Source organism: Canis lupus, chromosome 23, assembly GCF_011100685.1.
Source record: "Canis lupus familiaris isolate Mischka breed German Shepherd chromosome 23, alternate assembly UU_Cfam_GSD_1.0, whole genome shotgun sequence".
Classification (NCBI taxonomy): Eukaryota; Metazoa; Chordata; class Mammalia; order Carnivora; family Canidae; genus Canis; species Canis lupus.
In genome coordinates, this window is record NC_049244.1 from 10,966,792 (window position 1) to 10,986,138 (window position 19,347).

Below are 19,347 nucleotides of genomic sequence, written 5' to 3' on the forward strand. Positions count from 1 at the left end.
ATACTAGGAAAATTAAAAAGTAACCACATGTAACCACCACATGCCCAGGGAAAGGCACACACTTAGAAAAGACCTGGAAAGACCTTACATTTGGCAGACTGGTCCTCAGCACAAAGACAATCTACAGCAATCAAAAACATAAATTAACCAAACAACAAGAAAAAAATTAGCAAACCCTAGGGATAGTGGGAAAATCTTATTTGCAGAGTTACCACTATTAGATTCAAATGTCCAGTTTTCAACCTTTTTTTTTTTTTTTTTTTTTTTTTTTTTTTTTTACTATCAAGGCATACAAAGAAACAGGTAATCAGGTAATTGTGGCCCATTCAAAAGAGATAAGTACATCAACAGAAACTGTTCCTGAAAAAAACCTAACAGTAAATGTAATAGACAAAAACTTTAAAGCAACTATCCTATGCTTTAGGATAGGATATGCTCTAACGTACTAAAAAAAGCTGTGTAGAAAGTCAAGAGAACACTGTACAAACACAATGGAAATGCAAATAAAAATAAAAACCTAAAAAGAAATTATGGAGATTAAAAAGTAAAATAAATGAACTGGAAAAGTACACTAGAGAGATTCAAAGGCATACTTGAGCATGAGGAAAGAATCAGTGAGCATTAAGACAGGAAAATTAAAATTATTGATTCCAGGGAACAGAAAGAAATAGATTGAAGAAAACTGAACAGAGCCTAAGAGATGTGTAGGACACCATCAAGTGGGCCAACATATACATTTTGAAGGTTTGAGAAAGAGGAGAGGGAGGGAGGGAGAGAGGGAGAGAGAGAGAGGCAGGCAGATATAATATTTGGAGAAAGATTGGTTAAAAACTTCCCAAATTTGATGAAAGACCTGAATATAAACATCCAAGAAGTTCAATCAGCTCCAAGTAAAATCAACTAAAAAAACCCAAAAAAAACAAAACAAAAAAAATCCTACCCATATGAAGACACACAAAACTCAAAATTTCAAAGGCCAAAGACAAAGAGAATCTTGAAAGCAACAAAAGAGAAGTGTCCTAAGTCTCAATAGGTTTTAAATGATAGATATCACACAAAATATCTTGCCCAACAAGATGAATTTAGAAATCAGTGAAAATACAAAAATTAAGTCATTCACAAATTTATAGAAATTAAACAACACATTCTTAAACAACCAACAGAGCAAAGAAATCATAAGGGAAGGTAGAAAATACTTACAGATGACGGAAAATGAAAACACAATACACCAAAATTTATGAGACATGGCAAAAGCAATGCTAAAAGGGAAATTTATAGCTATAAATGCTTATATCAAAAAATAAGAAAGGCCTCAAACCAATGGTCTAAATCTACAACTCAAGGAACTGGGGGGGAAAGAAAAAGAAAAAAAAAAAAACTAAATCCAAAGCTAAAAGAAGGAAATTAAAAAACAAAACATTAGAATAAAGATAAATAAAACAGAATAGAAAAACAGAGAAAAATCAATGAAACCAACCAAAACTTGGTTCTTTGAAAAGATCAACAAAATGGATAAACCTTGGGGATCCCTGGGTGGCTCAGCGGTTTAGCACCTGCCTTTGGCCCGGGGCGCAATCCTGGAGTCCCGGGATCGAGTCCCACATCAGGCTCCGGCATGGAGCCTGCTTCTCCCTCTGCCTGTGTCTCTGCCTCTCTCTCTCTCTCTCTCTATCATGAATAAATAAATAAAATATTTTAAAAAATGGATAAACCTTGAACTAGATAGAGAGAAAAGAAGAGATGATTCAAATTACTAAAACCAAAAATACAAATGAGAATATTATGGCCAATTCTATAGAATTAAAAAGGATTATAAGAGAGTACTTGAACAACTGTAAGCCAACAAATTGGATACTCTAAATGAAATGGGTAAATCCCTAGGAATATAAAACCTACCAAGACTAAATCACAAAGAAATAGAAAATATGAATATACCTATAATTAGTAGAGAGTTTAACTCAGTAATCAAAAATCTCCTGACAAAGAAAAGCCCTGGTCCTGTGGCTGCACTGGTGAATTCTATCAAACATTGAAAAACATCTAGTTCTAATCCTTTTTTCAAACTTTTCCCCAAAATGGTAGAAAATATTTCCCAACTTGTTCTGAGAGGCCAGGATTATCCTGATACTAAAGCCAGACAAAGACAGTATAAGAAAACTATAGATCAGTATCACTGAAAAACACTGATGCAAAAATCCTCTTAAAAATGCTAGCAAACCTAATTCAGCAGCATATTAAAAGTACAATACACCATGAGCAAGTGGGATTTGTTCCTGGGATGCAAGATACAAAAATTCCATTAATATAATACATACAAAATTTGACCAATATAATATACTACAATACTACTGAAAGCAATACACAGAGTCAGTGCAATCCCTATCAAAATCCCAATTATGTTTTTTCAAGAAATAGAAAACCCCATCTAAAAATTAATATGGAATTTCAAATGACTGTAAGTAGCCAAAACAATTTTGTAAAACAACAACAAAACTGGGGGACTCAGACTTCTTGATTTTAAAGCTTACTATAAAACTACAGTAATTAAGTCACTGTGGTCCTGGCATAAAAACTGACATACAAACAGAATAGAGAGCACAGAAGTAAACTCTCCCATATATATGGTCAAATTAATTTTCACAAGGGTGCCAAGGACATCCCATGGAAAAAAGGACAGTTTTCCAACAAATGGTGCTGAGAAAACTGATATCCACTTTCAAATGAATGAAGTTGGAACTAACATATACAAAAATTAGATCAAAATGGATTAAAGATCTAAATATAAGACCTAAAGCTATAAAATTCTTAGAAGAAATACTGGATTAAAGCTTCATAACACTGGATTTGGCACCAATTTCTTGAATATGACACCAAAGGCATAAGCAACAAATGAAAAATTTGCACAGGCACATTGGGCCATGAAAATTTTGTACATCAAAAGATATTATTGACACAATTTTAAAAAAAGCAACCCACAGAATGGGAGAAAATGTTTTCAAATAACATATTTAAAATGGGTCAATATCCAGAAAATATACAGAGTTTTTAAAATTCAACAACAAAAAAACCAGATTCTAAAAATGGGCAAAAAATATTTAAATCAATTAATAACCAAAGTGAAGAAATACTTAGATAATAATACACTTATACTTGGTGACTTCAATCTAGCTCTTTCTACCCTCGATAGGTCTTCTAAGCACAACATCTCCAAAGAAACGAGAGCTTTAAATGATACACTGGACCAGATGGATTTCACAGATATCTACAGAACTTTACATCCAAACTCAACCGAATACACATTCTTCTCAAGTGCACATGGAACTTTCTCCAGAATAGACCACATACTGAGTCACAAATCGGGTCTGAACCAATACCAAAAGATTGGGATCATCCCCTGCATATTCTCAGACCATAATGCCTTGAAATTAGAACTAAATCACAACAAGAAGTTTGGAAGGACCTCAAACACGTGGAGGTTAAGGACCATCCTGCTAAAAGATGAAAGGGTCAACCAGGAAATTAAGGAGGGGGCACTGAGGGGGGCACTTGACGGGATGAGCACTGGGTGTTATTCTGTATGTTGGTAAATTGAACACCAATAAAAAATGAATTCATTATAAAAAAATTAAAAAATTAAAAAAAATTAAAAAATAAAAATGGGCAAAAAACTTGGATACTTCTACAAAGAAGATATGCAAGTGACAATCTACACATGAAAAGATGTTCAATGTTACTAATAATTAGGGAAATGCAAATCACAACCATAATGAGATATCACCTCACATCCATTAGGATGCCTACTATCAACAAAATGGAAAACAACAAGTTATTGGTTTGGATATAAAGAAATTTGAACCCTTGCACACTGTTGATGGCAATGTAAAATAGAATGGCTACCGTGGGAAACAGAAGAGTGGTTCTTCAAAAAATTAAAAACAATTATCAGAGGATCTAGCAATTCCATTTCTGGGTATACATTCAAAAGAACTGAAAGCAGGGTCTCAAAAAGATACACCTATGTCCGTAGCAGCATTATCCACAACAACTAAAAGTTAGAAGGAACCCAACTGATCATTGACAGAGGAATGGATAAGCAAAACATGGTACATAGATACAGCAGAGTATTATTTAGCCTTAAAAAGCACAGAAATTCTGATACAAGCTACAACATGGATGAACCTTGAGGATGTCATGCTAAGTGAAATAAGCCAGCCACAAAACAACAAATACTGTGCTACTCCATTTATATGAAGAACTTATGGTAGTCAAAATCCTAGAGACACGAAGTAGAATGGTGGTTGCCAGGGGTTGGGGTGAAAGGGAATGGATATAGAGTTGCAGTTTCACAAGATGAAAAAATTTATGGAAATGAACAGGGGTGATGGTTGTACAACATTATGAATATATTTAATAACAGTGAACTGTATAAAAAGTGGTTCACATGGTAAATTTTACATATATTTTACCACAATAAAAAAAAATTGGAAAAAAATCCATCCAGCCCTTCCTCCTTGGCCCAACTCATGTAGTTAGTTGTTCCCGCCACAGGGCCTGATGGCACCTACAATCCTATCACAGGATCTGCTATATTTTATTGGGTGATGGATTTGCTAGTTTGCAGCTGTTCCTTGACCTTATGCATGATGCTTATGAAGATCTATTGGAGATCCTGTCTGTTTTCTGAGGAGTATACTCTGGATCTCTGTAATTCAAGAATTTGTTGTCAGGAGGCTGCAGGTTTACCGCTGAAATTGCTGCTAGACATTTCAGTGAAAGAAAAGTTGTCCAGAGGACATGATGGGAGATGAATAGTGGAGGGAGATGTGGCAGTGGGATTTTCAAAAAGTCTAACGTAGAATAGCTGTTGGCTGCCAGAAAAGGGATGTCACTCATTCACTAGAGGGTAGAAGGAAGCTGGGAAAGGACAGAGAAGGTAGAAATTTAGTATTATAAATTTTTTTTTGCTGAGGAAAATGGGATTATAAAAGGTAGAAATGAGGACTTAAAACCTTTTACGATTATGAAAGTAATAAATGTTCAATTTATAAAATCTGAAATACACAGATGGGTGTTCCAAAAACAGAAATCACATGTACTTCTACCACGGCAGGCACTGTGGAATACGCCTGTCCTATCTACCCCTCTGCAGTTGCAGGCAATCATAAAAATGACCGTGCAAACTTTAACCATGCAAAATGATCCTAATGAATGGGGAAATTACAACTATTCCATGACCTTTAAAACTTTTCATTTCTCAATATCAATTACAAATGTACACTGATATGCAGGAGAATAAACAATAAACCTAGTATTTATTGCTATAACCCAAAACACTAGAAACATTGAGAATTAAGATCATTTTTTATCTTGTTTTGTTGTTTTCTTAACAAGAGTAGTTTGGGGTACCTGGGTGGCTCAGTCAGTTGAGTGTCTGATGCTTGGTTTCGGGCTCTACAACAGACATGGAGCCTGCTTGGGATTCTCTCTCTCCCTCACACTCTGCCCCTCCTGCTAACTGCCCACCCGCCCCCGGCTATCTGAAAAAATTAAAAATTAAAAAAAAGAGAGAGTAGTTTGAATAGTACTTGCTGCTTTTTCCTCATGTAATTCACTACACAGAGAGTGTATCGTTCCTATGCCTTTGGGAAACTGTCTTATTCCTTTCTAACTCTGGCTCGACTCCCAACATTTTATCCTTTTGTGCTTTCACTGTTGGAATATATCTCCCAGAATTCATTTTTTAAAAGATTTTATTTATTTATTCATGAGACAGACACACACACACACACACACACACACACACACAGAGGCAGAGACACAGGCAGAGGGAGAAGCAGGCTCCATGCCAGGAGCCTGATGTGGGACTCGATCCCGGGACTCCAGGATCACACCCTGAGCCAAAGGCAGACGCTCAACTGCTGAGCCACCCAGGTGTCCCTCCCAGAATTCCTTTAATGTAAAGGGTTTTTTGTTTTTGTTTATGCTTTGTTTGTTTTGTTTTGATTTGGTTGTGAGTTTTTTGTTTTTTTTATTTTTGCCTGCATTGCTTCCTCTGAGACTTCATTCTTTTCTTCAAAACCACATTCCTTATTTATAAAGGTGATCTCACTTCCACTAAATTCCTCCAGCTGCATATCTAGAACCTCTTCAGTGGCATCATTGTCAACATTCCTAAACTCTGCTGCTTCTTCTGCAACTCCATTTACATTAGATTCAAATTTCCCTTCCAACATTAATGCTTTGAGCTTCTTTGTTGCCCTTCTGTCTTTGCTGCACAATTCGCTCTTTTGATTATCAGTTTTTGTAAAATGCTACGTGGATTTATTACTAGAAGACAAGGAAGAAACATAACCACATGCTTTGCTGTCTGTGGATGAACTAAATCATAAATACAAAGTGAATTATAAAAATAATGCTAATTTAAAGTATATATACATTTTGGATACATATAAATTTTTGATGATATATACTTTGAACTTTTTATTACATTTCAAATTAGCATCATTCTATAATCAATATATATTCTGATATTTTATTTAGCCTTATATTACAAATATTTTCCCATGCTGTTAAATATGTTTGGGAAATAGGATATTTAATGGCATAGAGACTTCTACCCTAAGAATGGAAATTAATTTCCCATTGAGCAATATATAAATTATTACCAAAGTGTTTGCTACTGTGAGAGTTTAATGGTGTGAGAATATGTTTACAGAAGTCATTCAGTACTTCTCTGATTATTTCCTATGCATAAATTTTCTAGAAGTAGAATGGCTACACTAAAGGATGTAAATAATTTGAAGGCCTTTGATACAGACCTATATATTTTTTTATTTACCTCTTTTTTTTTAAGATTTTATTTACTTATGAGAGACAGAGAAAGGCAGAGACATAGGCAGAGGGAGACCCAGGCTTCCTGTGGGGAGCCTGATGTGGGACTTGATCCCAGGACCCCAGGATCATGACCTGAGCCAAAGGCAGGCACTCAACCACAGTCACTCAGGTGTCCCTATTTACCTCTTTTTGTCCCCAAAGTCAGCTTCCAACTGTGAAGATTGTGTTACATTTTTAAAAATTAATTTTCTGTTATTCATAGCATGCTTCAATGTGTTCAGCAAAATTAACATTGGACATTTGCACTTTTGTTGTTGTAAATGGCCCACTCAAGTCCTTTACCCACTTTTCTCTTGGGTTCCTCTGTCCAATTCTAGGTGATTTATATGATCTCTTTCTATAAGTCATCTCTTTATAGACACTGCCTCAAAAATGAACAAGTATGGAACCCCAAAAATCACAGGCTATTATTTGCCTTCCTGCCTTTTGTTACATCAGTGAAATGCATAAATATAAATTCACACCACAATTCTGATGTGTTTTTAGCTGGTTCTAATAACTTTTAGAGCTGGTTATGAATCCATTTACTAACACTCACTTACCTCAGTGATGCACATAAATTCAACCATTAATTATAAATCTTTTTTAAATCAAAGCAAGTGTACTGGGAACAGAGAATAAAGTACACCTCAAAATTCTTTATTTAACTAGACTTTGATTTTGGCATGACCCATGTTTCATAGTTTCATATTCAGTTCTCTGTCCCTCAAACTCCTACTTCCTCATTTTCTTCTATTGATCTGTACTGTTACCCTGGTCTTGTTTTGTGAAACAAGTGACATGCTTTCATATTAAAGCATTACTATTTAAAAGAAGTCCCGTAAAGGGGGCAATAAGAATATGGGAGTTTGGGTAATCATGGGTGAGAAGGATTTTCTAGAGGAGCTGCTTTCTGGCACCAGTCATACTCCATCACGTAAGTGAACACTTGCCTATTCAACTTTGCACTAGCAGATCTGGAGAACAACCAAATGCTATTTAAAAACCTATCATGGGACACTTGGGTGGCTCAGTCAGTTAAATGACTGACTCTTGATTTCAGCTCAGGTCATGATCTCAGGGTCCTGGGATCAAGCCCCGAGTCAGGCTCCACACTTACTGGGGAGTCTGCTTGAGGATTCTCTCTCCCTCACTCTCTGACCCTCCCCTGCTCTCTCTCTCTAAAATGAATAAATTAATTTAAAAAAACCATATTGCTATATTGCAAACACTTCAAGATAAAGGTATAAAAAGTAATGGCAGAAAACACACCTGCAGTTTTGGGAGTCTTTCCCACAGCTACCCAAGTCTAAACACTGAACATCAGGATCCTGAGGGGTCTCCTGTTAGAGAAAGTAATGATGCTGTGGCTTATATTTTGATGGCTCAAAAGCTTTTATGCTCACCACTGCTGTGGGGAATTCTAGGGCTGGGTTTTTATATTTTGCAGTTAGTACAAGTATAGCAATTTCCAGAAACAGAAGTCCTTGAGCAATGCTACCTGCCCTTTTGTATCCTTTCCTGTCAATCTGAGGCACAATATGGGTTATTTCAGGAATATAGGCTGCCCAGTGAAGGTCAGGACAACTCCTGCCAAGAAGAGGTCAACCTCTAGAGAGAAATCCAGATGATGTAATTTTTAAGCAAACGAGCTGGTAAGCCATATCATTTCCACTCCCTAGGAGGTGCTGGCTTAGCCAGGGCAGGACAACAAGGGTACAGACAAACTCACTGGATAAATTTGTACATGAACCTATGCCCTACCAGATGCAGTCTATTCTTGGTTATACTAAAGAAAGGTAGAAAACATACTGCATTTGTTAGCAATTAGCTCCTTTTCTTATGCAAATATTAATCAAATCATGAAAGTAAAGCTGAAAAGAAGGGACATCTAAGCCAAGAGCTGAAAGCTGAGGAAGAGTCAGACAAGTAGAAGGAGAAGGAATATGTTCTAGACAGAGGCATGGGAAATCAAAGTACATTTAAAGAACTGAAAGAAGCTGGGATGCCTGGAGGCTCAGTGGGTGAGCATCTGCCTTTGGTTCAGGGCGTGATCCTGGGGTCCTGGGATCGAGCCTCACATCGAGCCTGCTTCTCCCTCTGTCTGTGTCTCTGCCCCTCTCTCTGTGTCTCTCATGAATAAATTAATAAAATCTTTAAAAAAAAAAAAAGGCGTGATCCTGGGGTCCTGGGATCGAGCCTCACATCGAGCCTGCTTCTCCCTCTGTCTGTGTCTCTGCCCCTCTCTCTGTGTCTCTCATGAATAAATTAATAAAATCTTTAAAAAAAAAAAAGAACTGAAGGAAGCGAGGATATAGAACACAGATTAGGGCAAAGAGAAACAAGAGATGAAGCTAGAAACTAAGTGTCAAATCATACATGTTTATAGAACCTATTAGAAGTTAAAATTTATCCATGAAGAGTGGGGGATCATTGAAAGGTTTTAAGCCAATGAGTGACAAGTCTTGCATTTTAGAGAAAGCATGCTGCTTCCACTGTGAAGACGACAGTGGGCAGGGCAAGAACGGGCATCCCAAGGAGAAGGCCCCCAAGGCCCTGCAAGCACAAGACAGTGGTGGCCTTTATGACACTGCCCATGGGAGTGAAGAGAAATGACAGTTGTGATGTGATGAGCTTCAGTGGCTTGACTGAATAGGGCAGGATGGCAAAGGAAGAGAGGCCAAGATGATGCCTGCAGTCTTGGCTGGGCAACTGAGGGGAAGTGCATTTCATTCACTGACACAGGACACAAGAGGAGAAACAGTTTTAAGGAGGTGATTATGGGTTTGTTTTTACCCTGTTACGTCTTGAGATGCTTATGGTGCATCCAGTGTAAACTCCCAGCAGGCAGGTGGGCAGTGGTTAATTGGAGAGAGGGATATCCCTATTAAACAGGGCACTAACTCCTTGGAGCAGTTGCTTAGTAAAGAACTATCGAGACGCCCAACTTCTTGGGTTTGACTTGCAAATGGACTACTCAGTACCTCTGGCCTCCATCACCATAAACCATAATCACTATAAACTATCACCTAGATTTCAGGCCACTGATGATGAGGGCAACATGCAAGAGAAGGAACAGACAAGTCCAAGCCCATTACTATTTAAAGAGAAAAATCTACTTGGTTATTTCTTGAGAGAAAGAAATTAGAAAATAAAAAAAAAAGAAACCTCCCCCCGCCCCCATACTTAGTAGGGTACAAGTTTTAAAATTGCACAGTGATGTCAGAAACACGAATTGGTAAGTATCATGTTGATACAGACTAAAATGTTGCTACTGGCAGAATCCTTAACTGCTTTGGAGATGGCTCAGGTCCCTACTCATCTAGCACAGGAAGGAGCTCACATCCTGATGCTCGGTGAGGGCTGCCATCCGGACCCGACTGCAGAGAGCCATGATCTCAATGGCCAAGAAGCCATGGTTAATGTGAAACATATAGACCAGGCTACATACTGCATCTCAGACATACAATAAAGAAAAGTTTTCAAAAATAGTGATCTCCTTTAACTTTGAAAATGCCTACCAAAAAAAAAAAAAAAAAAAGAAAAAGAAAAAAAAAAGAAAATGCCTACTTTTAACTGAGGGAAAAGGAGGCTGTAGCATAATTCCTTAGAGCAATCAGTTATCTAGTTATAAAACTTGTAGGATGTACAGCCTAGCTTCTCGTTTCCTCTTCTTAAATACAATATTTAATTCAAACAATTACTTTGCTTTATTTTTTTTTCAGGAGACATGGTCAATCGGTTATACCTTTTATTAGCCAGATCTTATACTATGTTCCAGTTGAGGGTTCCAAGATCCCCCTGAAAATGTGAATTGTGCACAGACCTTGGCATATAAGAAAGTGTCCACATTTTTCTGGGAAGAGGGTCTAGAATCCTCAGATTACTAAAGCAGGTGACATTCAAAACAGACTAAGAATCACTATGGCTATGTTCTAGTATGATTCTACTACAGCATATAGTAAAAATATAGAGCATAAATTAGGGGTTGACAGATTTTCTTTTCTCTTAAGGATATGTTTACTTTTGTAGGACCATTATCTGGAAAGAACCTCAAAAGGTAACAAGTTCATCCACCTGCCTTTAGGCGAAATACCTCCAAAATTATCCAAGTCAGATGAAAACTGAAAGTCTGTTTATTTCTCCCTATGGGAAAGTAATTCCAGCACCTCATTCTGTAACCTATTACATTTTTTAACAACCACTATAAAATTTATCTTTGGTCTATATGTGCTCTAGTTTAGGTCCTAAATTGCCTTATTACTATTTTTCTTCACTTTATACACAGCGATAAATGTGTGTTAATCTTTTCCAGAGAAGATAGATGGCAATGTTCTTGTCACAAGCCATTTTTAAAACCAATGATTCTGGTGATCAATGTGTATATACACAACACAGCTCACACAAGTTAGGCAGACGTCTGGCCATATACTAGAATGTAAGTGTGATCAAGTTACTGGTAACAAGAGTTCACTGTCTCAAAGAGCTAGGGGGAAATCTCACAGATGACACAGGGCAGGAAGAAGAGACTCTCCTGCTGTTTTGGTCAGTCAGAAGTGTGAATGTGAAGCATCTGGTGAAGATCCAACTTAACCACCGGCCCAGAAAGTGTGGTCCGTCAACAGCCCTCAGCCCTAGACTGACGTGTGATTATAGTTCCCTTGCCCTCCCCAAGGGAAACTGTGCACTCCAGCCTGCCATGTACGCTGGTAACCTGACTCCCTACTCCAAAGCCTAGCTTTGCTTCCTGTGGTCCTCTTTACATGAATACTGGGCCTCCCACCAACAGTGGCACCCTGTCCCAATATTGCCTAGGATTCATTTGCACCCTGAAGGGTTGTTTCCTGCTTTCCCCGGGCAGTGGACCCACTCTTGCCCCACGGCAACCCAGGAAACTTGTCCACTGTCCTGCGGGTTGCAGTCATGACTTCTCCAATAAGATCTGACCCAGAGCGTCAGTGTAGGGGTGCTCCAGATCAAGTCTGCCCTCCGTTGAGTACTCTTGTTCAGCTTTCGGGCACCTTACAGAGTTCTTCCTAAATCTTAGGGTTACTCTTCTTTTTCATCGTTAATAATGTTTTATATTAAAATTCTCCTATTAAAAAAAAATTCTCCTATTTAAATCACTGTGTGGTTTCTGCCTTCTGATTGGGCCCAGACTGAAATAATCACAATGAAAACTTATTCTTTGATTACACTCATGGGTAGTACTTGCTAACAGTGCATCTTCTATTGTTCTTAGTTTTCTTTCTAGTTTAACTGTATTGTGGTTAAAGAATGTGGTCTGTACAATCCCTACTTACCGGAATTTATTGATATCCTTTTAGCTACTGCATGGCCAACTTTTCATTTTTTTATTTTTTTATTTTTTATTATTATTTTTTTATGGCCAACTTTTTAAAGATGTTTCTGGAAAACTGAAAAGAAGGTACTGTTTCTGTTTTCAGGGTACAGAGATGGATCTGTTTCTCTTAGCTCAATCTTATTAAAATATTTATACCCTTTATACAGGGGTCAGCAAACTTTTTCTGTGAGGAGCCAAATAGTAAATAATATAGACTTGTGAACTATAAGGTCTGTGTTGTAACTCAACTCTTATCAAGGAGCAAAAGTAACCACAGACAATATGTAAACAAATGCTCTGTGTGGCTGTATTCAATAAAACTTTACTTACAAAAATAGGCAGTGCAGGGGCGGAGGGCACCTGAGTGTTCCTGGGAGCCAGCCCTGTATCCATCAGGCTCTCTGCTTAGCATGGAACCTGCTTGTCCCTCTCCCAACCTCCTCTGCTCCTCCCTGTGCATGCGCACGCATTCTCTCTCTCCCCCTCTCTCTGTTATTTTAAATAACAAAATCTTAAAAAAAAAAAAAAAACAAAACAGTCAGACAAATGCAGAATCCACTCTAGGTAAAACTTCAAGGACACTCTTTTTCACACATATATTATAGACCAGGTTTTGGTGTTTACTACATTCTCAGATTTGCTTTCTTTAAATAGGTCAGTTTATTCCAATTAGATTTATTATCAAACTTCTCTTTGATCTTAATTGTATTCTTATTCTATATTTTCTTTCTAAATATTTTTAATAGTAAGTGTAAGGTTTAATGTACAAAAAAAGCTTTTAACAGAACCAAGAGAAGGATTCTACAATGATAAGGAATAAAATTCACAGGAGGATAAAACTGTGAACCTTTTTGTGTCAAATATTAGAGCATGGAACTATATAAACAAAAGGACCAAAAACACACAGGATGAAATTCAAAAAACTCAGCAGTATTGAGAGGTTTAACTCCTCTTTCTCATTGCTTCACAGACCAAGTAGATAAAAATAATGATGCAGAGCAAGGGTTGATAAACTGTGGCCTGTGGGCTAACTCTGGCCCACTACCTATTTGTCAATTTTTAAAATTTTTATATTTTATTATTTTTTCAAAGGATTATTTATTTGAGAGAGAGACTGAGAGAGAGACAGAGAGAGAGAGAGAGAGAGCATATGCTTGGAGGGGCAGAGGGAGAGGTAGAGAGAATATCTCCAGCAGATTCCCTGCAGAGCGCAGAGCCTAATGCAGGGCTGATCCCACAACTTGGAGATCAGGACTTGAGCTGAAATCAAGAGTCAGAAGCTCAACAGACTGAGCCACACAGGTGCCTCTTCATCTGTCTTTCTCAAGATATATCTTCTTCATTTGTCTTTTTAAATATTTTTCTCTATAAAGATAATTACTATCCAATGTTTCATATATTGTATCAGTTTATATATATATATATGCATATATATTTTTTTAATTTCATGTCATTTTGAGTCTCTTATATAAGAGAGTCTAGTTTGTGTTAGTCTTTCTTCTGTTCATTGGAGCCTCATCTGTTTTCTGCCCTTAGCCTTTCTGGGTTCAGCCTCCACACTCTGAACTAGAGCGCCCATGTTCTATTTTCCATGTAGTTTCATTCAAAAGATATTTTACACCAAATATCCTTCCACTCTGGGGCTTGGGGATGTTCCCTCAGGTTGCAGGATGTTCCCTCACTTCATTGTGAACTCACTGCCACTTTTTTTGTGGGTGCTCTACTCTGCATATGCCATTATTTAAAATAACCCAGAATTGATGGATTTTTTTCCTCTCTTTTTCTCCTTACCCCATTGAACCAAACCTTTATTTGCTAAATACAATTAAGTCGAAGGAATTATTCATCCAAACTGCATTTGCCTTACTTTGAAAGCCACAGAGCAGAAAAAGACAAATCCTAGTAGCTTTGACAGAACTGAGGAACTGTCTCTGTCAAGACTGAAAGCTACCAGACCTGAGTTCCCAGGGGGTTATAGGGACTCTCAGCCCTTGGATCCCCGAATCTGGAGAGGTTTTCAGGAGTCTTCATGGAATTTCAACAACCTGCCCTCTGACTGGCTGCTCTGTAGGAGTCATGAGTCTAGGGACTGGGTCCTCTTCAAGTTTGGGTCAAATTGTTTAGTTGGTCCAAATTCCAAGTTTCTGCTAAGCTCTTTCCATATATTTGGTGGTCTTGTGTCATCCTATTTACTATCTCTGTAGAGATTTAGGGGAGTATGTCCTAGGTCGACGTGCATGCTTCTGCATTCCTCAGGAGTCCTATATGCCAAGTTCAACTCTAAAAATATCTTTGTGAGAGAGAACTGGTCTCCATAATGATTTCTTCTTCCTTCTTGGAATTCATTTCTTAAATTTTCTACCACCCATTAAGATGGATTTGAGAATCTGCCTTAAATGCCTGCCTATTGAAACGAGTGATAAGCCATCTAGTTTTAAAATAAAGTAGAAATTTAGGGATGCCTCTAGTGGCTTAGTGGTTGAGTGTCTGCCTTTGGCTAAAGTTGTGATTCCCAGGTCCTGGGATCAAATTTTGCATTCGGCTCCCCACAGGGAGCCTGCTTCTCCCTCCACCTAGGTCTCTGCCTTTCTCATGAATAAATAAATAAAATCTTTTTAAAAAATAAAATAAAATAAAATAAAATAAAATAAAATAAAATAAAATAAAATAAAATAACGTAGAAATTTAGTATTTCTGGGTCAAATAATCTTCTGAAATTTCTTTTGGTTCTAGCTTGGAAAGAACTAAAGTGGCAGAGAAATTCAAGGCATCATGAAATTCAAGTAAAATGACTTTCACCTCAGCAATGTTCTGAAGGATGCACAGACAGGTGAGCTCTTACCAGAGGAATGAGCAGGCTGATGAGGTCTGTCAGAGGTTTGCTCAGCAGCAGCAGGTCCTCCGCAGCCTGAGTGTCCCCTCCTGAACCAGACTTCTGGGCCTTGAGCAGGGAGAAGAAAAGGGAGGGGTGTTGGAGATTAGTCAGTTTGGCCATAGGAGACAGATCCACTCAGTGTAGGAGAGGAAGGGGGCTGAGGAAGCAATGCCCTGTGGCCCCCTGAGGAGAAGCCAGCCTTGTTGTAACAGGACACAAAGAGCACACCCAGTGCCACTGCCACCAGCACGGGCTACACAGGCAGACCTGGGCAGTCCACAGCAATACCAACACTGTCCCTGAAAGAACAATGTTGGTGTTCATGTACTATGGAGGGGACTCTATCTTTCCAACCATGCTGAGATGAGGTGCTGTCACCCCCATCTTTCAGGTGAGAAAACTGAAGTTCAGAGAAGTTAAATAATTTGTCAAAGGCCCTACAGACAATGAGACACAAAGCCAGACTCCAAATCCCAGATGTTCATTTCTCGGGGGCATTTTTATGCACACTATCTAATGCATACCATCATCGTATAGTTCTGCTAGGCTTGCCTTCTCTGTATGCATGTGCATGCTTGAATAGCATCTAGAATATTAGAACCAGTACACGGGGAGGCCCCAGACACAGGTTGACATTGCTTAGGAAGGATGGGCTTAAATTGCATTGGAAAGAGGAAATGAGGAGTGAGTGGCTCTACTCATAAGTGTGTCTTCTTCCAGGAGTTTTATGAGGTGGTCTAGTCTCTGCTTTGAGGGGTGAATAATTTTATATTGAAAAAAAGGCACAGACTATTGTGTTTGCTCCAGTATATACACATTTCATTCACACACTTTCTGTTTCTAATTTTACTCAGAAGAAACCGAACTACTTGTATGTAATGATCTCTGCCAGAGCCTTCAGAGCAGGCTGCAGACTGCCTGTCTTGGATTATTAGCCTGGACTCCAGGACCCTTCTCATGAAGGCCCAGCTCCTTCTGGACAAAATTTGAGCTGCTTGCTTTCTCTGGCTCAGAGGGACTCGATTAAAAAAGCATACACCTGCCTTTTAACAACCTGCACCTCTCTATAGCCAAGGGGAACCACAATAATCTTAGCACGGAGCTTCCCTCTCCGCTCCCCACCCCCACTTCTGGCCTTCCCAACTGACTTTACCAGAAAGTAGGATTTCCTTGCAGAAAACAAATGTGAAATCCCAACCCAGAGGTCTGAACCCTTCTGACCCTTGGCTGTTGATCCCGCCTTCTGGAGCACAGTGGGAGATAGAATCCTGGCCTTTTCACATTAACACATCATCCTTTAGAGCAAACGGATTCTCTCTTGGGAAAGATCAGACAGTCTTGCAAACAAGCACCTAGGCTGGGGGTGGGGGGGGCATGATGGCACTGCTTCCTTCCTAAACATGTGGAAGCAAGCAGATGGTGCCACAAGAACAAGTGGACCCTTTGGGACTCTTCCCATCAGGACATCCAGTGTCCTCCATATCCTCTAAATCTACATAGTCATTTCTTATTGTTCCCAAGAAACATCCAGACTCTCCCCACCAAGATTCAGGTAACACCTCCTTGCAAAGCTGCCAAGGGTTCTGGAAAGAGCATGCTGCCTCTCCACACAACAGAGAAGTTCACACCAGAAATGCAAGAGAAACTTCTCTCCTTACAAAAATATGGGACTGCAGTGGATGCTTTGTGCATGGAGGGATCCCGGCAGGGGCTCCCACAGTAAGAAAAATGGAAGCTGAGCAACAATTTCAGAGGCCTAGGCCCCCCTCCCCTCTCTATCTCAGGTCCCTAATGTCACACTCCCTAGAGGCAACCTCTTGGTACCCAGATCTATGGCCCACTGTGTGCATTTTGTAAAGGGCTCTCTCCACAGCAAGGAAGTTCTCTTTCTGCTATGATATAGCTATTGTCCTCTCCATTCAGGTCCTCTGCCCTTGCCTCTGGTCCACGACTCACTTGCCTCTGTCATGGCCATAGGGTAACTTGCCCCACTCCCAGCCATCCAGTGTTCTTGACCCATATAGTTATAGTCTAAGCAAGAGAAGATGGTAGACTGCACTGGAGCCTAAGCAACAGGGTTTGAGAGAAATGACTGGACTTACTAGATATTTAAGGTAAAATCTATATTAGTGGTAACAGATTAGATGTAGAATATGAAAAAGAAAAATTTTAATGATGACTCCCAGGTTTCTAGTATGCACAGCAGGAGGAAGGTGGCTGACCTTATGGGCAGCAGAATGTTTTGGGGAGGCAAATGCTGAATTTAGTTTTGGACATGTTGAATTTGAGATGACAACGGGGTGTTCTATTTAGCGATCCTTTTGAGAAAGCTGCTGGATCTCTAAGGAAGAATTTCATGGGAGGACTCTGGGTGGAAATATAAACTTAATATTCTTAAACAGATAAAATCTGGGAATGTCAACTTATGAGCCATTTTTATTATTAAATGGCAATATGTCATTACTCAAAATGAGATAAAGGAGTATAGCATTAAAAGATAAAAATAAACAAATGGCCAGGGGAAATATAATTCTATTCTATCTAACTGCTACATGAATCTAGTGACAGGTAGTAGGTACTCAAGAGAGTTGTTAAATGAAACACGGAGGTGGGCATCTGGGTGGCTCAGTTGGCGAAGCACCTGCCTTCGGCTCAGGTCATGATTTCAGGGTGCTGGGATCGAGACACCCACATCAGGTTTCCCACTTAGCGGGGAGTCTGATTTTTCCTCTCCCTCTGCCCCTCCCCCTTACTTTCTCTCTGTCAAGTAAAGAAGTAAAATCTCTTTAAAAAAAAAAAAAAAAAAAAAAAGGATCCCTGGGTGGCGCAGTGGTTTAGCGCCTGCCTTTGACCCAGGGCGCGATCCTGGAGACCCGGGATCGAATCCCACGTCGGGCTCCCGGTGCATGGAGCCTGCTTCTCCCTCTGCCTATGTGTCTGCCTCTCTCTCTCTCCCTGTGACTATCATAAATAAATAAATAAATAAATAAATAAATAATAATAATTAATTAATTAAAAAAAAAGAAACACAGAGATAAGGCAGTTGTAGAGAACAGGAAAGAGTCAGTTCCTCAGGTAGCTGCTCTCTGACATCCCTAGCAGTTTAAGTACAAAATGGACAAGCTGCAATGGTGGGGCCCAGGCCAGTTCAGCACTCACCGTGCTCCCCAATTATCATCACATGTGTACTCACAATGCACAGATGACATGATTTGGCCCCTACTCTGTAGGGTCTTGTGGTCTGCTCAAAAGGATAGCATGCTTACCAATGACTGGGCTGAAGGCAGAGTGTGAAAAGTGACATAGAGGTGGACCCAGTTGGAGTGGGTGAGGGGAAGTAAGAGAGGGTGACATGTGACTTTGTCATTTTGATGGTGGGAAGGAGGTCTACGGGGGAATAGTGTGGAGGGCGGTGTTTCAGGGGCTGGGGACAGTAGGAAGAAAGGCACAGGGAGTGAGATACGAAGAGCCAAATGTTTGGTGTGGGTGTGGACAGCGCAGAGGCCTGGCAGACCATGCTGGAAGGTACCCTAGGGCTGGATCATACAAGGCCTTGACAATCTCACCAACAAGTATGAAGAGCCCATCTCAGATAATGAGATGTCGTTGAGGTTTGCCAAGGAAGGGAGAGGCATGGTGAGGATTACAGGCAATGGCAGAAAAACCTCCCTTGCATTCAGCAACCAGGCAGAGGGTAGCTCATGGGCAAGAGCAACAAGGGGAACATGACAGAGGAGTCCAAATGGATAATTTCCAGAGCTATGGAAAACAGACTACAGCCCTCACTAATGATAGTCTTTAAGTGTGTGCAAGTCAAAGGAGGACTCATGGCCACATTCCAGGCTTTGAGCAACACCACCAGCACGTCTGCAGCACCAGCATAGAAATAGTCCATGTTCTAGGACTATCATTTCACAAATGATAGTCAAGGCTTCCCCAACCCCCAAAACTCGGCTAGGTTCTCTTCCCATGTTTACCCTGCAGCATTCTGTAACTCACAGTAGCTGCTGCTCAGAGATGTAATGGGATGATGATTTCCTTGCCATTTGTGTAGTGACGGTCTTCCCTCTGAAACTGCAAGCCCCCTGAGTGCTAACAGCCTTCCTTTCCAGATCCCTGCTGAATTCTCAGAACCTAGCCCTGTCCTGGGTGAATAAGTACAAAAACAAACCATAAATCACTAGTTCATAAGCCTGTCAAGAGTCAGTTTAGTCTCTGAACTATTTAGAACTATGGCCTGAGCAGCCTCCCACAT

General features: G+C 39.6%; 1 protein-coding gene across 4 annotated transcripts in view; it reads right to left on the bottom strand.

The window, feature by feature from the left end:
• Positions 1-19,347, bottom strand: part of ULK4 (unc-51 like kinase 4) — a 603,320-nt gene that overhangs the window by 157,757 nt on the left and 426,216 nt on the right. For all 4 annotated transcript variants that reach the window (XM_038570533.1, XM_038570534.1, XM_038570535.1 and 1 more), the window contains one exon: positions 15,060-15,158. In XM_038570533.1, coding sequence (XP_038426461.1) covers positions 15,060-15,158 — 99 coding nt within the window. The remainder of the gene's footprint in view (positions 1-15,059; positions 15,159-19,347) is intronic.